The sequence below is a fragment of the Accipiter gentilis genome, chromosome 10 (genome assembly GCF_929443795.1).
Source record: "Accipiter gentilis chromosome 10, bAccGen1.1, whole genome shotgun sequence".
Classification (NCBI taxonomy): domain Eukaryota; kingdom Metazoa; phylum Chordata; class Aves; order Accipitriformes; family Accipitridae; genus Astur; species Astur gentilis.
In genome coordinates, this window is record NC_064889.1 from 8,866,873 (window position 1) to 8,884,255 (window position 17,383).

At 38.4% G+C, this 17,383-nt stretch overlaps 1 protein-coding gene across 1 annotated transcript in view; it reads left to right on the forward strand.

Annotated features, from left to right (window-relative positions):
- The window catches only part of THSD4 (thrombospondin type 1 domain containing 4), a 334,799-nt gene that overhangs the window by 10,018 nt on the left and 307,398 nt on the right, over positions 1 to 17,383 (forward strand). The window contains exons 2-3 of the mRNA XM_049812992.1: positions 10,655 to 10,762; positions 14,671 to 14,740. Coding sequence (XP_049668949.1) covers positions 10,734 to 10,762; positions 14,671 to 14,740 — 99 coding nt within the window. The 5' untranslated portion in view covers positions 10,655 to 10,733. The remainder of the gene's footprint in view (positions 1 to 10,654; positions 10,763 to 14,670; positions 14,741 to 17,383) is intronic.

Here is a 17,383-nt window from a genome sequence, read left to right on the forward strand (position 1 = left end):
AAAGAAATACTTAATTTCACGGTGCTTTTGTAAGACCTCTCATTAGACCTATCATTCGTCATTATGTAGGAACATAAAAGAAAACAATAAATCCTCAAATTCCGTTGTTGCGTTGCTGTGCCAGTATATGGGGAGCCTCACATCAGAGAGGATTTTAATGAGAAGTAAGCTAGAATCTCCTAATTCTTACAGTATTATTTATAACAAAGTAATTTAAAGAATCTTTTTTAACTAGTTCATTTCAAGATGTTTCAGGAGCCTAGACTGAAATCCACAACGCAAGATGCATAAGCTACCATGGTGAGCTGTGTTCCTGTCCGTGATCTAGCAGTTATCTGTACTGTCTCTTAAAAATAAAGCACCCAAGTCTTGCTATTAGGTATATGAAATTTCCTTCAGAACAGACCTGGGCAGTTAATTTGTTATGTTTTATTTGGTAAAGGCATGTTTAGGATTTATCTGAATGCCATAGTATCACAGCACGGGTCACTTATTTTTCAGTGGTCTCTAAGACGTATCCCCATGTGGGTTCCTGAGAAGCTTCTTACGTCCTTGCATCTGGCTACTAGCCAGTTGAAACCCTATGTTGCTCTCATATACTGCACCTGTTTAGAAGGTGTTTAGTGCCCAAATTCTCCCAAATGTTAGAGGACACTCTATTGTTTGAATCTTTGTGCTTTTAAGAACATAGTACGCCTGTGCCCCTCCATGCCCCGGTACAGTACAGTGGCTTAAAGTCATTGCCTAGTTGTTTAATGACAACTGGGTTGCAGCAGTACTGTTACCTGAGCAGTGCTAGTCACTTTGGTTTAAGGGGAGCTCAGTTCAGGTGGGAATTGCATGAAGGGGAAAAAACCCCAACCAAACCCAACTCTTCTTTTTGCCGAAATAAAGCAGTTGGGTTTGCTGCCTGCAGGAGAGGACTGAATGGAAGAGGACTTTAATCATGTTTAATGTTTATTACGAAAGCCCTGGTCACGTTTTTCAGACATTGGTTAGTACAAAATGTATGCCAGTAGGTAGTCGCTGTTGTTTTTCTCTCCAGTTACGGCAGTATTGAAATGTATGTTAAAACACTTGTCCTTGAAAACTTGTGTAGAAAGGGAATTGATGAGTTATTTTGGGATGGGTACCCACATTAATCTCCATTAGAGAGAGTACAGGAAGCCAGTGGTTTGCAGTGCAGCACTGGATTGAGTGACAGTGGTATAGTCATTGGACTACCAAGACCACCTTCCTTTGCTGCCAGAATGCGTGGGGGAGAGATACTTGTTTGGCTGTGGCCTGGCATATCCATTTATAAATGTATTTTCTTTGTAAGTAGACAGTCTAATAAACTGACACTGAATTGCCTTGCTTTTACCTGTACTAACAAGTAAGTTTGGATTTGGGGTTGGTTTTTTTTTTTCTGTTTTGTTTTTCAATCGTTCTTCTGTGTCAAAGTCCCATTCAAGTCTTGAGGGAATGCCAGCTTTTCTTTGGAATGCTTAACCCAAACCAAAGAACTACACAACAGGCAGAGAAATCTCTGAAGTTCCCTGGGAATGATTTTTATCCCATTTATAGTTCTGTACACAAAAATTAATGCCACAGAAGCCTTTGGAGTCACTGCAGCCAAAGTATGGAATTGAGCCTCAAGGATCTTAATGGTAATTTCAATGGATGCCTGTGTCTCATTTATAGATACATGTTCTAGTTAGTATCTGTTCTGCTGCACAGGGTTTTACTTTAGAAAATTAAGCATCTCTGACAATAATGGATATTAATAGCTATGGAGAAGAGAAATATTTAGTCAATCTTGACAAGACTATATTCCCTCAGGTAACTTGGATGATCTCTAGTGATCTCTTCCAAGGACTAAGAAGGCTTCCATTAGAGGTTGGCTAACAAGCTTGAAAAGTGGTTTGGTTTGACTTTTGGAGTGTCCTTGTACAGATACTGCTTTATCACTTGTCTGCTCTTTTCCCAGAACAGTATTCCCAGAAAGCATTGTTATTTGGAGGTACTACTTATGCAGGGAGATGTTTCCTCCACTGATATTCCAAAGAAAATATTTTCTTTCTGAATAAGTGAACAAAGATTATAAGTCCTCATTGCATACTCTCCTCCCTGTTGTGTTCTAACGCTGGTACCCCAAGCACCTCAGAAGTCTTGTGCGCAGGATAGAAGGAGCTTTGTGAAAGCTAATACTTTGAGATTACACGTTTAGGTAGTACCTTGACAGGGACACCAATTTTATTTTTTTTTTCCCCTGAGGACAGTGGTAGATTTAAGCATTCATCTAGCATTTAATTTCATCCTTAGAAAATCAGAGCTATAAAATTCAGGATTTTTATATTGTTAGAAATGTTCCTGTGTGTTCACAGAGCATTGCTGTCTCTTTATACTATTCTGTTAGTGTGAATCGGCCCTAATTTGGAGAATGGGCAGTTTCACATCAGGTTTTCTATTTGTGTTGGAGCCATGCAGAGAGTTACTTGTGGTAGGCTAATGAGACATACATCTATTTACCAGTAAATGAAATATTTATTTTGAATGGTACGTTGTCACCAGGAACACCTGATCTTCACCTGGAATGTTGCCTAATACTCAGGCCAAAAAAATTATTCTCTGAAGCACAGGCTCCTATATTTTGTTTCTTTTTTTTTCTATGTGAAGGATATTGGTGCTTGGGCACCTATTTACAATGTTTATCGAACAGTGTGGAAGTTAATTCTTACGGTAAGTGGTTTAAAAAAAATGAAAAAAAGACTTGTGTTCTGCCAGACAGATGTTCTCATTTAAGAGACAGCTGAAAAACAATGTTTCCTCTTTGCAAAAAGAAGGTATCTTCTAACTGCACAGTAATTATGTAATATATGTGATTTTTACTTGATGAGAGGGGTGTCTCCCGGCTGTGTCACTAAGAAATAGCTGATTATACTACTGAAATATGTTGTCTGTCACTTTCCTTGTACATGTGCCTTCAATTAGCTTTGCTGAAATATTTGTTTTCTATGACCTTTGCAAATAGGATGTGTTACAACTCTTCGAGTGAGGCTGGTGGGTCCTTGGTTTTCATGCAAAAGATGGTAGGTCCTCAGAACCATCATCTACCTCTTGATGTAAACTCCAATTAAATGCTCTTGCAAGCCTATGTTTTGAAGAAACTCAGACTAAGATAGGTTGAAAATTAGAAGCTTTTCTTTGATTTCAGAGAGACACCTTGTGTTCTGAAAAAAGCTGTCATTAAGCAAGTCATGAAAGGTGTGTAAGAAAAGCTCATTTTCTTTGACATATTTACAGGTAAAGAAATTAGTATGTCTAAAAGAGGGTCTAAGAAATTTCTGGTATCCCTAGTTGCTCTGAAATGGAGTTACATGCTTTGCAATATTAGTATTGTTAAGACATTTACTAAATAAACAGATATGAAGACTGACATTTTGTACATACTACTTTCTCAATTAAATATTTCTAGCCAGGGCATACTAAGTACCAGTCACAGCAGACAGTTTTACCTGAGTCTCCACAACATGGAGTGCATCTCGAAGCAGTGTATGAATGAAATCCAAAACACCACTATAGCTACTTATGCTTGGTAGAAAACTATCTAGAACAGTAACTTGTTGAAAAGAAATTCATGCTCTTACTGCTCATTTTGTAGGCAAGATTGTAGTTGTTTAATCATAGCAGAGTTCACACAAGTCTGTTTCTCTTGTTTGTCACAACAATGAAGGATTCGCCTATATTTTGAGTCAGTGCTTATAGAGATGTCAGGTATTTACACCTGACTTTTTAGGCTGTTAACCATTCCTTTTTCTGTATCTTTCAATATCAATAATCAGATTAATGTTGATCAGGATTATGGAAAGATTAAGAATGATTGTTTTATGAAGAGGGTCTTTAACATGTAATCTCCCCCTCCCTCTTACATGTGCAGTTACTTCTACATCCTTGGTTTGGAATACTCAGGTTGTGGCAAACAAGTTCTTTAAAAGGAGAGCGAAATTTATTAAAATATATGGAATGTGTCTTGTTAGAAGAGGTGATGGTTTCTAATATGTAGAGCTGTCATGAGTAGCACCTTTCATAGTTTTCAAATGCTGAAATTGCTAGGACTTCTTTCAGTTCTCTGGGCTGATTAAGTGTGGAACAGGCTGCCCTTAATGGTTGTGTGTGCAATGATTATTAGTGGATCTGTGAGCAAGGGGAATTTGCAGCCATGTCTACATGACACAAGTAGAATATACTAGTTGAACATTGAGTAAGTACTTTCAGATGGGAACAGAATTGCTCCGGTCCTTACATACTCATCGTATATAAGGTCTATCTAGTTTGTTCTGCGCTAGTGATACAGAACAGCTATGGCAAGAGTTGGAATTCCTTAGATCAGTGAATGGTGACAAGCTGGTATCAAGATTCCTGTACTAGCCTCTTTAGAGAAAGAAGGGAAGGTAAAAAAAAAAACCAGCCACCACCATGTGGCTTGCTACCTTAGCTTTGTTAATTGTGTGCTGGGCTTCTTTTTATGTACTTACAGATACCTGAGTGCGTATTTTGTATCCATACCCTAGCGCAGCAATACCAATTAACTTGTATAAAAGAAAATACTAAATACATGCTACAATCAGTTCGTCTATCCTCTGTTTATTAGAGGTGTTTCTAGTTTCCTTTTATTCTGCCTACAAAGGCTTTTGAAGAATTGAGGGATCTTTTCAGTAAAATATAGTATCTGGCTTTACTACTTCTTAGAAAATTGTGGAAAACTTTACCCTGAATTTAGACTGTCCTTAGAAAATAAGACAATAAAGTCAGGGAAAGGTGAATGACCTGATGAAGCTCTATAGGTCCCTAATTTGGAGCTTAGTAATGTTTTCTAAATTCGCTCCTGTAGAAGACAACATAGATTCAAGAACTGAAAGATGCACGTTGAGCTGTGATTTCCTGGCAAAACATTTTTCAGTTAGAAATGAGGTTGTCCACCTACACTGTCATCATAATAAATCATTTTTCTAAAAATTGTAGTTACTAAGCACAGTTTTAAAAATAATGCCAGGGATTTGGCCAAAATCTAGAGGAAAAATTAAAGAAAATCCTACTGGTAACATATAATATGACTGCAGCTCACAACCTATAAACAAGCACTTTCTTGCTTTTCCCCTTTACTTACAAGATTAATGTCACAACCTTTGTTAGATCTTTTATTAAATTATATGCGCTTCAACAAAGACTGAAGCAAAATTGTTTGAACTGTGGTACCCTCCAGCATAACAGTATTTTTACAAGCCAAAATTTGTATATTTTGAATGAATATTTTGGGAAATCACGTGTATGGTCACAGTTGGATTTCACCAACTTTGAGTTTGTCCCCCAGATTGTTAGAGGACAATTACATGTTATAGAATTGGATGCCAAATGATCAGGTTGCACACTTTTTTTCACTAAATTCCAAAGAAATGGGCTGGAATTGTTCTTTGAGAAGTGGAATGTTCGCTGAACTAAGACACAGCTCTAGGAACGGGACTGAAATTTCGGACTACTCCAGGATGGCCCTCAACCTCACAGATATTGTTTTACCTAGGGTCTTTTGCGCTTCCAAGTAGAAGCTCAACTTTATAGAAATGTAGGCACCTTCACCTAGATTAGTGGGTAAGGCGGTGGATGAGGTGGGGCCCTGAGGCACCAGGGAGTGCCTCTCCACTTCGTGCAGAGACTGTTGAGTCATTGCTCCCTATCGCAGGGGCGTGAGTCACCAAGCTGTTATGCAAAAGCAGATGATTCCAGAGGCTATGTTTAAAAGACAGTTAATGGTTGCACCTGTGAATGTAAGAGGCTTGATCCTGTATGATGTTTGTGGAGTATACTTACTGGACGGTGGGGTGGTTCTTTGAGACTTTAGGCAAAGGAATGAAAACTTCTGGATCTCGATCAAGCTTAGATTGGAGACAGGCACTGAGCTTTCTTGGACTGCACTAGTTCTGGACACACCCAGAAGGAGAACTTTAACATTTTCAAAGTATTTAAAGTAAAACAGAGAGGCACCTTCAGGGTTAGGTGGAGTAACTTGACATTTTTGTTTTAATGAAAATGTTTGCTCCACGTAAGCATCAGAGCTTTTCATCAGATCTAATGCTAGCTTTCTCTGTTACAGCTTTCAGAGGCAAGTGTATGTTTTAATGCAGTTAATGAATATTTGAAGAGACTGAAACTCTGGTGGTAGGTGTCAACAGCTGCAGTCCAAGCTGTTGGATGTATGCACAAATTGTGTAGCTAGATAACTCTGCTGCACTGTGAGGTGCTTTATCAAAGTCTTGTGAATGTAGCGAATTTTTATTGCAATCCAAAGGACTTGCATTTAACAACATTTAATAGGTGTGAACAACTAAACTAATAGATACGCTATGCTTTATCAATGTGCAAGGCAACAGATTCAAAGGCAATCTTAAAGGTATAATATTTTTCTTTAAGTATTTCTAAATATTATTTGTTTATGATTTTTTTTTCCTAAATAATACAAAAAAAAAAAAAGAGCTTTGCACATCAGTGGAAACATGACTTTGGAATGATGCTCAAGTTTCACAGCGACTTCAAGTTGCCATTGTCAGTTGCTGGCAAGGTATGTAGTCTAACCAGAAAGATAAATATTGAAGGAAATTTAAGTTGGCTTGCTATATATTTAAGTCGATAAGATAAAATAGGCTAAAAGCTCAGAGCTATTCTGAACTTTGTTGAGTTACATCATGTAGAAACATATGCTATCTCACCTACTTCTTGTGAGTTAAAATACAGAGTCTTGGATTGTTTCAGTAGGTACTGTTCATGTGCACACATTAAGAAGTTTCTGTTACAGTTAGTACGTAGATGCATATGGATATATGTGAGTCGACAGGACTTATGAGAAGTATAGGTTGATGCTAAAATGACATTGGAATTCATGAAAGTGAAATACCATCCACTCACAACACACAAAGGGTATAGTCACATGAAAAATTGCATGTGAGTGGTCCCATGATATTTAAGAGGTTAGGATAACTAATTCATTGGTTTTCTGCAAATTTTCAAACTGCTTTGTAGGAAGGCATTTCTTTAAGTTAATTAGCCAAGTGGGATATCTCACTGTTGTCTTCCCAGTAGGCTTTCTTCCTCTTTTCTTAACTTTCTGTACAGTGTCTGTGGTGTCTGTCCAGATAATTTTGTGTATTGCATCATCTAACCCTTTGAGAAATCTTGCTGTGTCCATTTCAGCAAATTTCTGGGATTGTCTTTGAGTCTACTAGATATTTCTTTTTTTCCGAGTTACTGCCATTATCCATCTCTGCCCCGTTTTGAAATGTCCATTACAAATTAGTATTTTTGTTTTCTGATTTCACTTAGACACTCATCTGAGCCCTGCTGACAAAGGGCTGCAGTGTCTGACTACAAATGGCCTGCTAGGCTGAGATGATTAAGGAGACTCCGCAGGTAATGGTGAGAATAAGCGTCAGAGTAAATTTCAGTAAATATCAAGACAAATAGTTGTGATTAGCTCATTACTTGGTAGTAAAACTGCTGAGACTGGCAGCAGCAGCAGTTTAAAGGTGTTGGGATCACTCACCCGCAGTGTGAAAGGGGAGGAGACTTTAATCGAGGTCTTTTTATCCAGTCTCATTTAATGTGACCTGATGCACATTTTATTATGTGCAATGAAACACCTCTCCCTTTATTTGTCATGCCATGGGTGTTCTGGAAAGGAGGTTTGAATTCTGTTCCATACTGTGTGGTGGGTTGGTTGGTTCGTTTGGTTGGTTTGGTTGGTTGGTTTTTTTTTGGGGGGGGGGGGGGGGGGGGGGGGGCAGGAGCTGGGAGGGTGGGTGGTTTTTGGGTTTACCCTGCACAGTTTCACAGATTTTGTTTTCATCCCACTTGGAGCTAAAATGGGGAAGATTGCTGAAATGTCAGATATTTTAATGCAGTGGAGAAAGTCTTGCTAACTCTGCGGAAGTACAGGAATCTGAGTTGTTACAGCTGATATATTAATATCTATTCTGCTGTAATAGATCGGTCTATAGTGCTTTTAAGCCCCTTGTGGGAAGGTAATTTGACTTTTGCATTTGCAAGACTTACTGCAGTCAGTAGCACATAGTACACCTCATCAGGCTTTTTAAAGTTTCCATGCCAGAATTCATGTTGTTTAATCCTAGTGTTAACTGTCTAGCCATTTCAGGTATTCATTTTGCCCTGGATCTTCTGGAGGGAAATGATTGTCATGTTTGCCCATTTTCATATCAAAACTGCCACTGCCAAAATGACATGTCTTTCACTAGGCTGTAAGCACCTAAATAATTTTGAAAACAACCTCTTAAGTTGCTTAGATACCTAGCAGTTTTTACGCTATGTGCTACAAATGATATTTCAAAAGAAATGCATCTATGAATTGCAGTAAGAAGTATTTTGAAAAAGGCGTTGAAATACTGTTGAAAGTTGAGTTTGTAATGCAACCTGCCATTGACAATGAAGATCCAGATGAACTAAAAAAATTGAAAACATGTGTGGATTTTAAGCACTTTTTTTTAGAACAATCTCCAGAAACACTGTAGGTCCCTCCCCTGATTCTTCGCAAAATTAGATCTAGAATAGTATCTTTTCTGCTTTTCAAATGCGATTTAGTTTACAAAGTGGATTAGGGGAGTGCATGTTTCTTTTTCTGTGAGTTTATATCCTGTAACAATGTTCTGCTGAGATTATCTCCCTCCATACAAGGACATTGGATAAAAATATTATTGTGGAGTGAAAAAAAAAAAAAAAGAAAGAGAGTACATCTGGAAGAACCCAGAACAATAAGAACTTGAAACCATGGTGGTTACAATCCATGTTACATGCATATCCTCCATTTTAATTAAGTGATATAAAGGACTATTGCCTCAGTATGCCTGGTAATTAAAAGTCAGGTTGCAGGAAGCGAGACATTTGTCTCCTTCACAATTAAAAATGTCTGTTAGTAAATAGTATTTTAGGAGATCTGTCTAAATGCTTTGTGTTAGTGCTGTGTATGTGGACTTGCCAAACATTTAAAGGAATGTAGCTTTTTCTGAAACTGTGCTAAAAGCTCAAGTGCTGTAAAGCGTTGCAGGGAATCTAGACTAAAAATCTGTTTTCAGAAGTGCTGCCCATCTTTTAAAAAAACAATTGTACAACATTAAGCAGTGAAGTTGGTGAATAAAATTGAGAAAGCCTCTTAGATCTACTGACAACCATGGAACTGCAGAAAAAAAGCCTGAAGTTTAGCTGAGCCCTAATGCTTTCTTCCTCATGACTAACAAACCTGTTAAATGCAGAACTTCTGTCATTATACTTTTCCAAATATTCAGCTTTTAATGCCTTCCATTTAAAAAACTCAATGGTCAAACAATTAAAAAAAAAAAAGGAATTTTCTTTTAAAGTTGTTAGAAGTATTTCCTAAAATAAATTTGTTCTTTGATTTTTGTTGGGGGGGAGGGCAGGGGGGGAATTTTTAGCTTGTCCAGTTACTTGCAAACAATCTATGTTTTCTAGCAGCAAAATCTGTACTTTATCTAACTGCACATTTTTTTTAAGTTCTTATAAGTCTTGTTCCTTTCTAGGCAGATTTTAATTATCTGGCTGCCTGTGAGAAATTGAGAGCTCTTCATCTATGAACAGTAATGTTCTCTTGTTTGTGTCCACTCCACTGCATTTCAACATGTAACCACTTGTAAATGGCAAGATACAGACAGTACTTGACTAAGTTCTGAAATGTATGGATTTAGGTTCAGTCCCAATAGTGGTTTATTTCCTCTTAGGCTCTCTCCCCTTCCCACTCCCCTTGATTTATATTGTATTTTCTTACTGCAAGGATCTCTCTTCTGTCTGAAAATTCCACTGCAGCATTTTAGGTGTCCAATATATGATTACAAATTTACCAAAATAAGAAGTCCCCAGGTGTCTGAACGTTTGAGAGTATTTCCAGACAAATGAGAGTTTGCCTACATAATAACCCTCTCAAGGACTGGTAGGGCTTCTATGCATTTGCAGTAGTCATGCAATGATAGAAATAAGGATCAGTTTAATTTGTATTTAGAATGCTGTTTAACCCCAGATTGCCTCCATGACTGTGGGTAAGGCATTTAACTTCATTGTGGCTGGGTTTGCCATCTGTAATAGAGATGGAACAACGCTGCTCTTCTCTGTTTTTTTTTTCTTTTTTCTGCAGACTGTATGAGCACTCACAACAGAATCATCCTTGCATTGCTCACAAAATGGAGAGTGTATTAATAATATTACTAGACAATAGAAATTGGTAACCCAGTTCTATGAATTCTACTAACACAAGACTTTAAATAAAGCCGTTTGCTTTATTGTCATGCAAGTGACATACCAGCAATGTGAGATAAAAAGGCAAGTAATTTTAACATCAGATTTGCATCCTTGGGAATCAAATCAAGATTTTGCATCCCATGGCCTTTCAGCAAAGCACTTTGGCACTGTTGAAGTCCTGTTGCAAAAAATGGGGTGTGTCCAGTCTATTCATGTAACATACACTGGATTTCCAGTTTGAATTGCTCTAAAGTCCCAAGAATTGAAGTAGGGATGACTAATGTAGGTCTGTATTCAGTTTAATAGACATCCTGGAAAATACTGAATAAGCAGTGTTAAATGTTTTTCTCTTTTCATTCTGTAGGATTTGTGTGTGATTGGCATTGTGCTGTACCACAGTGAAGAGGTATTTTTCACTTCAAGACACCTTGCATTAAAGGATCATGGTAGACAGTTTAATAGTTTCTTTGAGGTGAGTGATGCAATGAAACATTTTAAATCTTATTTAATATGCTCTTAACACACTGCAGTAAATATCAATTTGGTTGTCTCTTGCTTTGGTGTTAAAAGTGTTTGTATCAGGAGGATAAATAAAAATCTTGTCGAAAGACCAAAAAAATCAAGTACATGCATATGAGACATAGCATTCTTTGGTGACAGTAAAAAAAGGAAGTTCTTGGTGTTCGTTTATGCTTAAAGCATCTGCTAGTGTATGCCAATGTGATGGCATGTATTATTGGACAGTTTCTTTCTTTTCTTTTTTTTTTTTTTTTCTAAGAGGCTGTACAACTACAGTCACTGGGCTTAAATTATCGATTTACATGTTTTAGTACCTGTGCTGCCATTCATTCAGGGATTTATATTATGCATTCCTGATACAGTTTGCCAGTGGGCAAACAGGAAAGACCTTTCAAACAGCTTTCCTGACAAAGGAAACATTCAACTGTTTCTAAGCTGGTCTGTCCAGTTCTGTAGTTGGGCAAGCAGATTCAGATAAAACAAGCAGCTGTGATGCTACATGAACAAAAGTTGGCCTCCTGCGAGGAACAACAGCTGCATGCTCTTCATTTATATGGAGATAATGTCAGTAACACCTCTGATCTAACCTTCCTTCTTGTGAATTTCAGACATAAATCTTTGAACTGCAATTCTGGCACCTTCCTAATATGCCAGAGCAGATTCTACATCACAATGTATCTGTTGAATTTTATTGACACTGCCTGTATTATCTTTCCTGTTGAGACTTCTCCCTGTGTAGCTCCTCCCAAGCTGTCCCAGACTTAGGCTGTTCTGCAGACTTTCATTCAGAAGGAATTTGGGAATGTGAGGCAAGAGCCTTACTGCACTAGTCAGTACTAATCACTTGGCTAAAATACTTTCACTCCGATCTGGACAATCCACAGTTGGCCATGATAGCCCTTCATAAAATACAACTACTAAGGGACAGTGACCGGGCAAGAAATCTATTTTGGTACCCTCCAGCTTCATTCATGGAGAGCTAATACTGCAATGACAAGAAGAACTCTGAGAGGTGGTCTTAAATGACGTGTTAAATAGCAAACTTTTTCTTCCTACTCCTACAATAGAGCTAATACTGCTTTACTTTGCTCTGCGCCCTGCCCGTTAAACAGAAATTGGTATTGCCAGTAAAAGAAAGCCAGCATGTTTGCTCTTTGCAGCTTGGATAGACTGACAGTTTAAAGCCTTACTTTGCTTTAAACTAGGTACTTGGCTCCAAATAGCGCCTTAACTGTGAGAGCATGGGCTGTACCAGCAAGGTTCTTACACAAAGGCCTGAGTTAAACAGCCATCAATCAGCTGCAATTGGTACCTGACCTGTTCCTGTATACTTGAAAAGTTTTGCCTTACTTTGAGGAGCACTTGTTCTTTTTGGCTTTTCTGCACAGTAACCTGAAACAAACCCACTGAAATTGGAGAAGCCTATTTTTGTAGCTCGGGGGGCCTAATTTTAGTCAAGCATGACAAATAAAAAAAGCCTAGTCCAGAGAAGTTAGCCAAAGCAAGCTACTGAGGGATACAACATTAAAAAAATTAAATAGCCGCACACTGATTTGAAGCTAGAGGCTTACCTCAGGATAGCTTAAGTATTCCTGGCAGATTTCCTGTGTGTTTGAAATAGTAAGTTGATACCATTGTTTCTGAGAGATCCAATTGCAGATGCAGAAGTGAACTTAAAAACTAGCTTAATTGTCCTTAAGCACATAGGCACAGATGGTGATTACAGTGCAACCTTATTAATGAATGAATGGTCAGGAAAAGCTTGGCACGGAGTAATCACACATATACTAAAAGTTTGCCTTTTAGAACTGAAAACTTTAATCTGGTAAGTAATTTGCTTTGAAGATTACAGTTCTCAGTTCAGAACTCCCAACCTTGTACATGATTTCAGAAGAATTTATGTATGGAAATCTGTAGTCCTTCAGACTGATCAGAAAAATCCTGTTCTGTTGAGGACAAAAGCACTAATTCCCTTATGCAGTTTGAACCTTCTTTCACATGCTCTGGGGGATTATAGGGAGCAGAAGTCATAAGGGGGCAGGGAGTGGGTAGGAAGATTCTGAAAAGGAAGTTAAATATAATTTTTAGATGGTGTAGGCTGGACCTGTCAGAGACTGCACTCAGCCTGCTTAGAAGCTTGTCATGTTTTCATTGAGAATAGTTGGGAGATCACCTGAGCACTTGAAAAAGGGATATGCAGGTCAGCTAAAGACAGACTTGATGCTGTCATTTTGCAGTTCAGAGGTCTGAGTTCTGTTTCTATTTCTACCTTTGATTTCAGGTGTGATTGGCAAATCAGTTTCTTCATTCATGCATTTGGCTTCCATCCACCACTGTGTTATTGGGTCTTGCTCTGAACTGAACATTTTGACTCTTAACTGCAGTTTCTTTATAGTGCCTTACACTGGCTCTGCTTTCAGCCATCTCTGTACTTTGCTTTATCAGAAAAAATAGCTTTGTGAAATATAATACTTCCTTCTAAAGGACTTTTAAGGTGTTTTAATTGGGGTTTTTTTGGTAAATTGATGTAGCAGCAAGGAAGTAATGACTTTTTCTTGCCTTTGAATGGTTTATTGCTTTGAGAGAGAGGGGCATAGACTGTGGTGATGAGGTGATGGTAGGCCATGTGCAATCAATAGTTACCCAATGATTCCTTTTGCAGTATGTTAGCTACAACAAGCACAGAACACTCAAGAAAAAAATTCTTCCCAGTAGAAGAATATTTGTATCTGTGGTAATTAAATGCTTAGTATAAAAATACCTCTTTCGGTTTAGGAGATCTGTCTCTGAAAATACCTGAAACAGTGAGAAATATTTGAAGGGTTACTGTGTAGGGAGCAAAGGAAGGAACTGTGAGTAGGAAGCACAGCTGGATTTTGTCTGGTCCATTAGTTTGCAGATGGATTTTGTGTCCAAATCCATCAGTTTTACTTCTGCATTGAAATTCAGCAAATCATTAACAGCTTTCCTCTTTATAGAGGGTCCGAAGCATACTCTTTGTGGACTGAAAAGTCAAACTCCTGGTAGAAATAAAGATATCTTAATCCTACTTCTCATACCTTTCTGTGTTTTCTGATGAAGGGGCTTGCTAGAAGGGGGCAAACCAGTCCCCAGTGCAAATTATAGCAAACAAAAGACCGAGCTAACTGAGCTGAACTTGTAATGGGCTCCTAGGAGTCATTATGGTGGGGAGGCTTGACAGGACAAAGTTTGTTTGGGCTTGGTTCCCATTATGACTCCTTTCAGACTGAAGATGTGGGGACTGGGGTGATGCTTGGCTGCTTATCCTGAGACTCTGGTGAGCTGTGTCCACTACTTTCCATCTTCTGTGCCCATTAGGTTATTCAATTTCCACAAGTGTTAGGCAGTTGGTGAAGAACCTATTTTCTGCAAAATCATGGTGATTCTTTGCATGTTTCCTGTGTGCTGGAGGTGGAGTGTTCATCTGTAAAATGAGGAGCCAGAGCTAGAAGCAGACTTAGTTCACAGATGGGTGAATTCTTACATAACACTTTAGAAAACTTGCAAAGCATATGTCAGTTTGACACCAAATGCTGAGGTGTTAAAATATGCACTGCCAAAAATATTTTAATTTAAACATAAAGTTATGGGAGATACTATCAATGGATTCTACTTGGTGCACTTTTGCTTTAGAGACAGACAAATGTGTATGTACCTTCTATTGCCTGCTGTGAAGAGAATGTCATAAGAACATGTCATACAGTTTAGTGAGTCTGCTTTGGTTAGTAATGGTTTTCAAGTGTCTAAAGTTCTTGCAGTTTGAAGCCGTGTAATAGGTAGTAGATGTGTGGTTTGTGTTAGTGGTAATTACATCTTCTGTTTCACTGTTTGCTTTTTCAGACTTCTCAGTTCCCTAGCAGTGCTGGGATTTCAGTTTGTCATCCCACAGCCTTCAATTGAACACAGAAAGGTAAGCAGTAGAAATGTTCAGATTTTGTATACTTAAAGGTAAATGTAGAAAACAGACTAAGATGCATAAAGCAATGCAATCTAAATAAAATTCTGGGAATAAGGTGGCTTTTGTTCTGTGTGGGTTTTTTGTTTTGTTTTTTTTTGTTGTTGTTTTTTTTTTTTTTTTTTTTTTAATATAAAGATGTACTTGGTTAAAAGAGGCTCATCATGGTTAATTAGCTGAGTAATTGTATCGGGTGTTACAGGTCACGAATAGCTCCATGTCAGCTTACTCAAGCTTTGGAGCATTTTCATCATGTAAGACAAGGGGGAAGAAGAGCTCATGTGAGTGAGAGCAGTGCTCAAACATGGAGTGATTAGCAGAAGCATTGAGTTGCTCCTAGGTAGCTCTTTTACAGAGATGGAGATGTCTGAAACAGAATTTGGACCCAAACCACACTCTGTTGCTAGATTTAAATTGCTAGAGATCAGGGCTGGAAACTGCTAAACTTTCCTGTTGTGCTCTTGTGAATGGTTCGCTCATGATAGACATTGGCATGTCTAAGAAGGCTTGCAGCCTGCACACCATCCATCCTGCTCAGCATTAGTGAGGTCTCAGCTGGAATACTTAGGGTTTTGCACTGCTTTTCAGGAAAGTAGTGGACAATTTAGAGAGAAATGGAGGGCAGCAGTGATTATCCTCAAGAGGTTTTAAAATCTTGCCCCTGTGGGAAGTTTGAATGAATTCAAGTTGTTTAGTCTAAAGATTAGAAGACTGGTGAGGGAGGCAGATATAATCTTCAAATACTTGCGAGTGCTAAAGAGAAGGCTATTCTTTCTTTCTGTGGTGGAGTAGATGAGAAGAAATAAATTTGAAGTGGGACAAGGGAAACTAGGTTTGATGTTAGAAAAAATTTCTCATGGTAAAGATATAAACAAGAATAGAATGTATTGACTGGATAACATTTAGAATTTCCATGATGGAGGTCTCTGTGAATGTGTTGGACAAATGTTTGTCAGGAATGATGTCTAGTTATTGCTGATTCTACCAGACACCTGAGGGAAGACCCTTTGAGTGCTCTTCTATCTCTTTACAGGCTGTGACCTTATATAGGTGTTGTTCTTGTCTCTTAATTGGTATTCAGACTTAACCAATTAATTATTAAAGGTATCAAATAACCTATTTTTTAAAAAATTGCTTTTTACTATAGATTTTTAAGTAATAATGCAAGATGTATATTTATTTTTAAGCTGTACTTTTAAAAGGAGATAAAAGGCAAGTTTGTGGGATTTCCTTTTTTTATGTGCATATGCCACTGTTTTTAGGGTAAAAAAATTATTTGGACAATAGCTCCATAGGTATGGACTAGAAATCTGAAGTCATCCATTAGTCATAGTTCTGAAGAACATAGCTATCGTGTTCAACTCCTTGTGCAGCCTAATTGTAAAGTTAAATGAGGTCAGTAATGATGCGGGCTGAAACTGGCATGGTCCAGTCTGCAGCATTTCTCAAGCTGCCCAAGTGCTCTATTCTAAACCTGAGTACAACACTGTATTTTCCCCTATTTTAGATCTCTTCTATTTTGTTGTGCAGTTGAGGTGGTCATGCTGCTGCTCTGTTTTCAGTACTCTGTCTAATTAGACATTCTTTTGTAACATTGACAGTGGAGAGAAGCAGCAATCCAGCTTCCAAATGGCCTTAGGGGAAAAAAAAATCTACTAGCTAAAATAGAGTAAGTCAGAGAAACAATTGCTTCATTCTGTGAAGCTCCGGAATTAATTTTGATAAAATCAGGTTCTTTGTTTTCAGTTGAATGAGAAATGTTGTGGGTCTGGAGTGTCTTCTGTACTAGTTAAAGGGACTGAAGGCATGGCACTAAGAGGCATGGTAACCACCTTGGAGCTGTTCTTTTTACTGAAAACAAGAGGCAGAAGTTTCCTAGTGACAATCTCATACAGGCTCCAAGGCTGTCTGTCATTCTCGGCTCTACAGGAGAGGATTCTATTCATGCCAAGCTCTGTTTAGACTGGAAGTCTGTATTTATTCAACTTTTCAGAAACCTTCTGACCCACCTATCGGCTTCAGACAAGAGGGCCTGTTAGTAGCTCTGAAGGCCAAGTCAGACATATTTCTAAGTGAGTGTGAGTTCTCAGCTCTGTAGCTGTGGAAGTTGTTCCCATTCTCTTTATGCAGTAACCTGGACATGTGTTTGCTGGCATCCCCAGCCAGCATCTCCTGTGTGTTTCTGCACAGATCTCTCTGCTGTTTGACTGAGTTCCTTCTATGTGTGAGGAGGTCAGTTTTGCGGGAAGAAAGGGAGAGGACGAGGAAAGGATTTGGGGAGCAATATGTCATTTTAACAGTGTAGTGAATAAGAGAAGTGGTCATAGAATTATAGAATAGATTGGTTTGGAAGGGACCTTTAAAGGCCATCTAGTCCAACCTCCCTGCAATGACCAGGGACATCTTCAACTACATCAGGTTGCTCAGAGCCCCATCCAACCTGACCTTGAATGTTTCCAGGGTTGGGGCATTTACCACCTCTCTGGGCAACCTGTTCCAGTGCCCCACCACCCTCATCATAAAAAATTTCTTCCTTATATCTAGTCTGAATTTACCCTCTTTTAGTTTAAAACCATTACCTACCAGTACTATCACAAC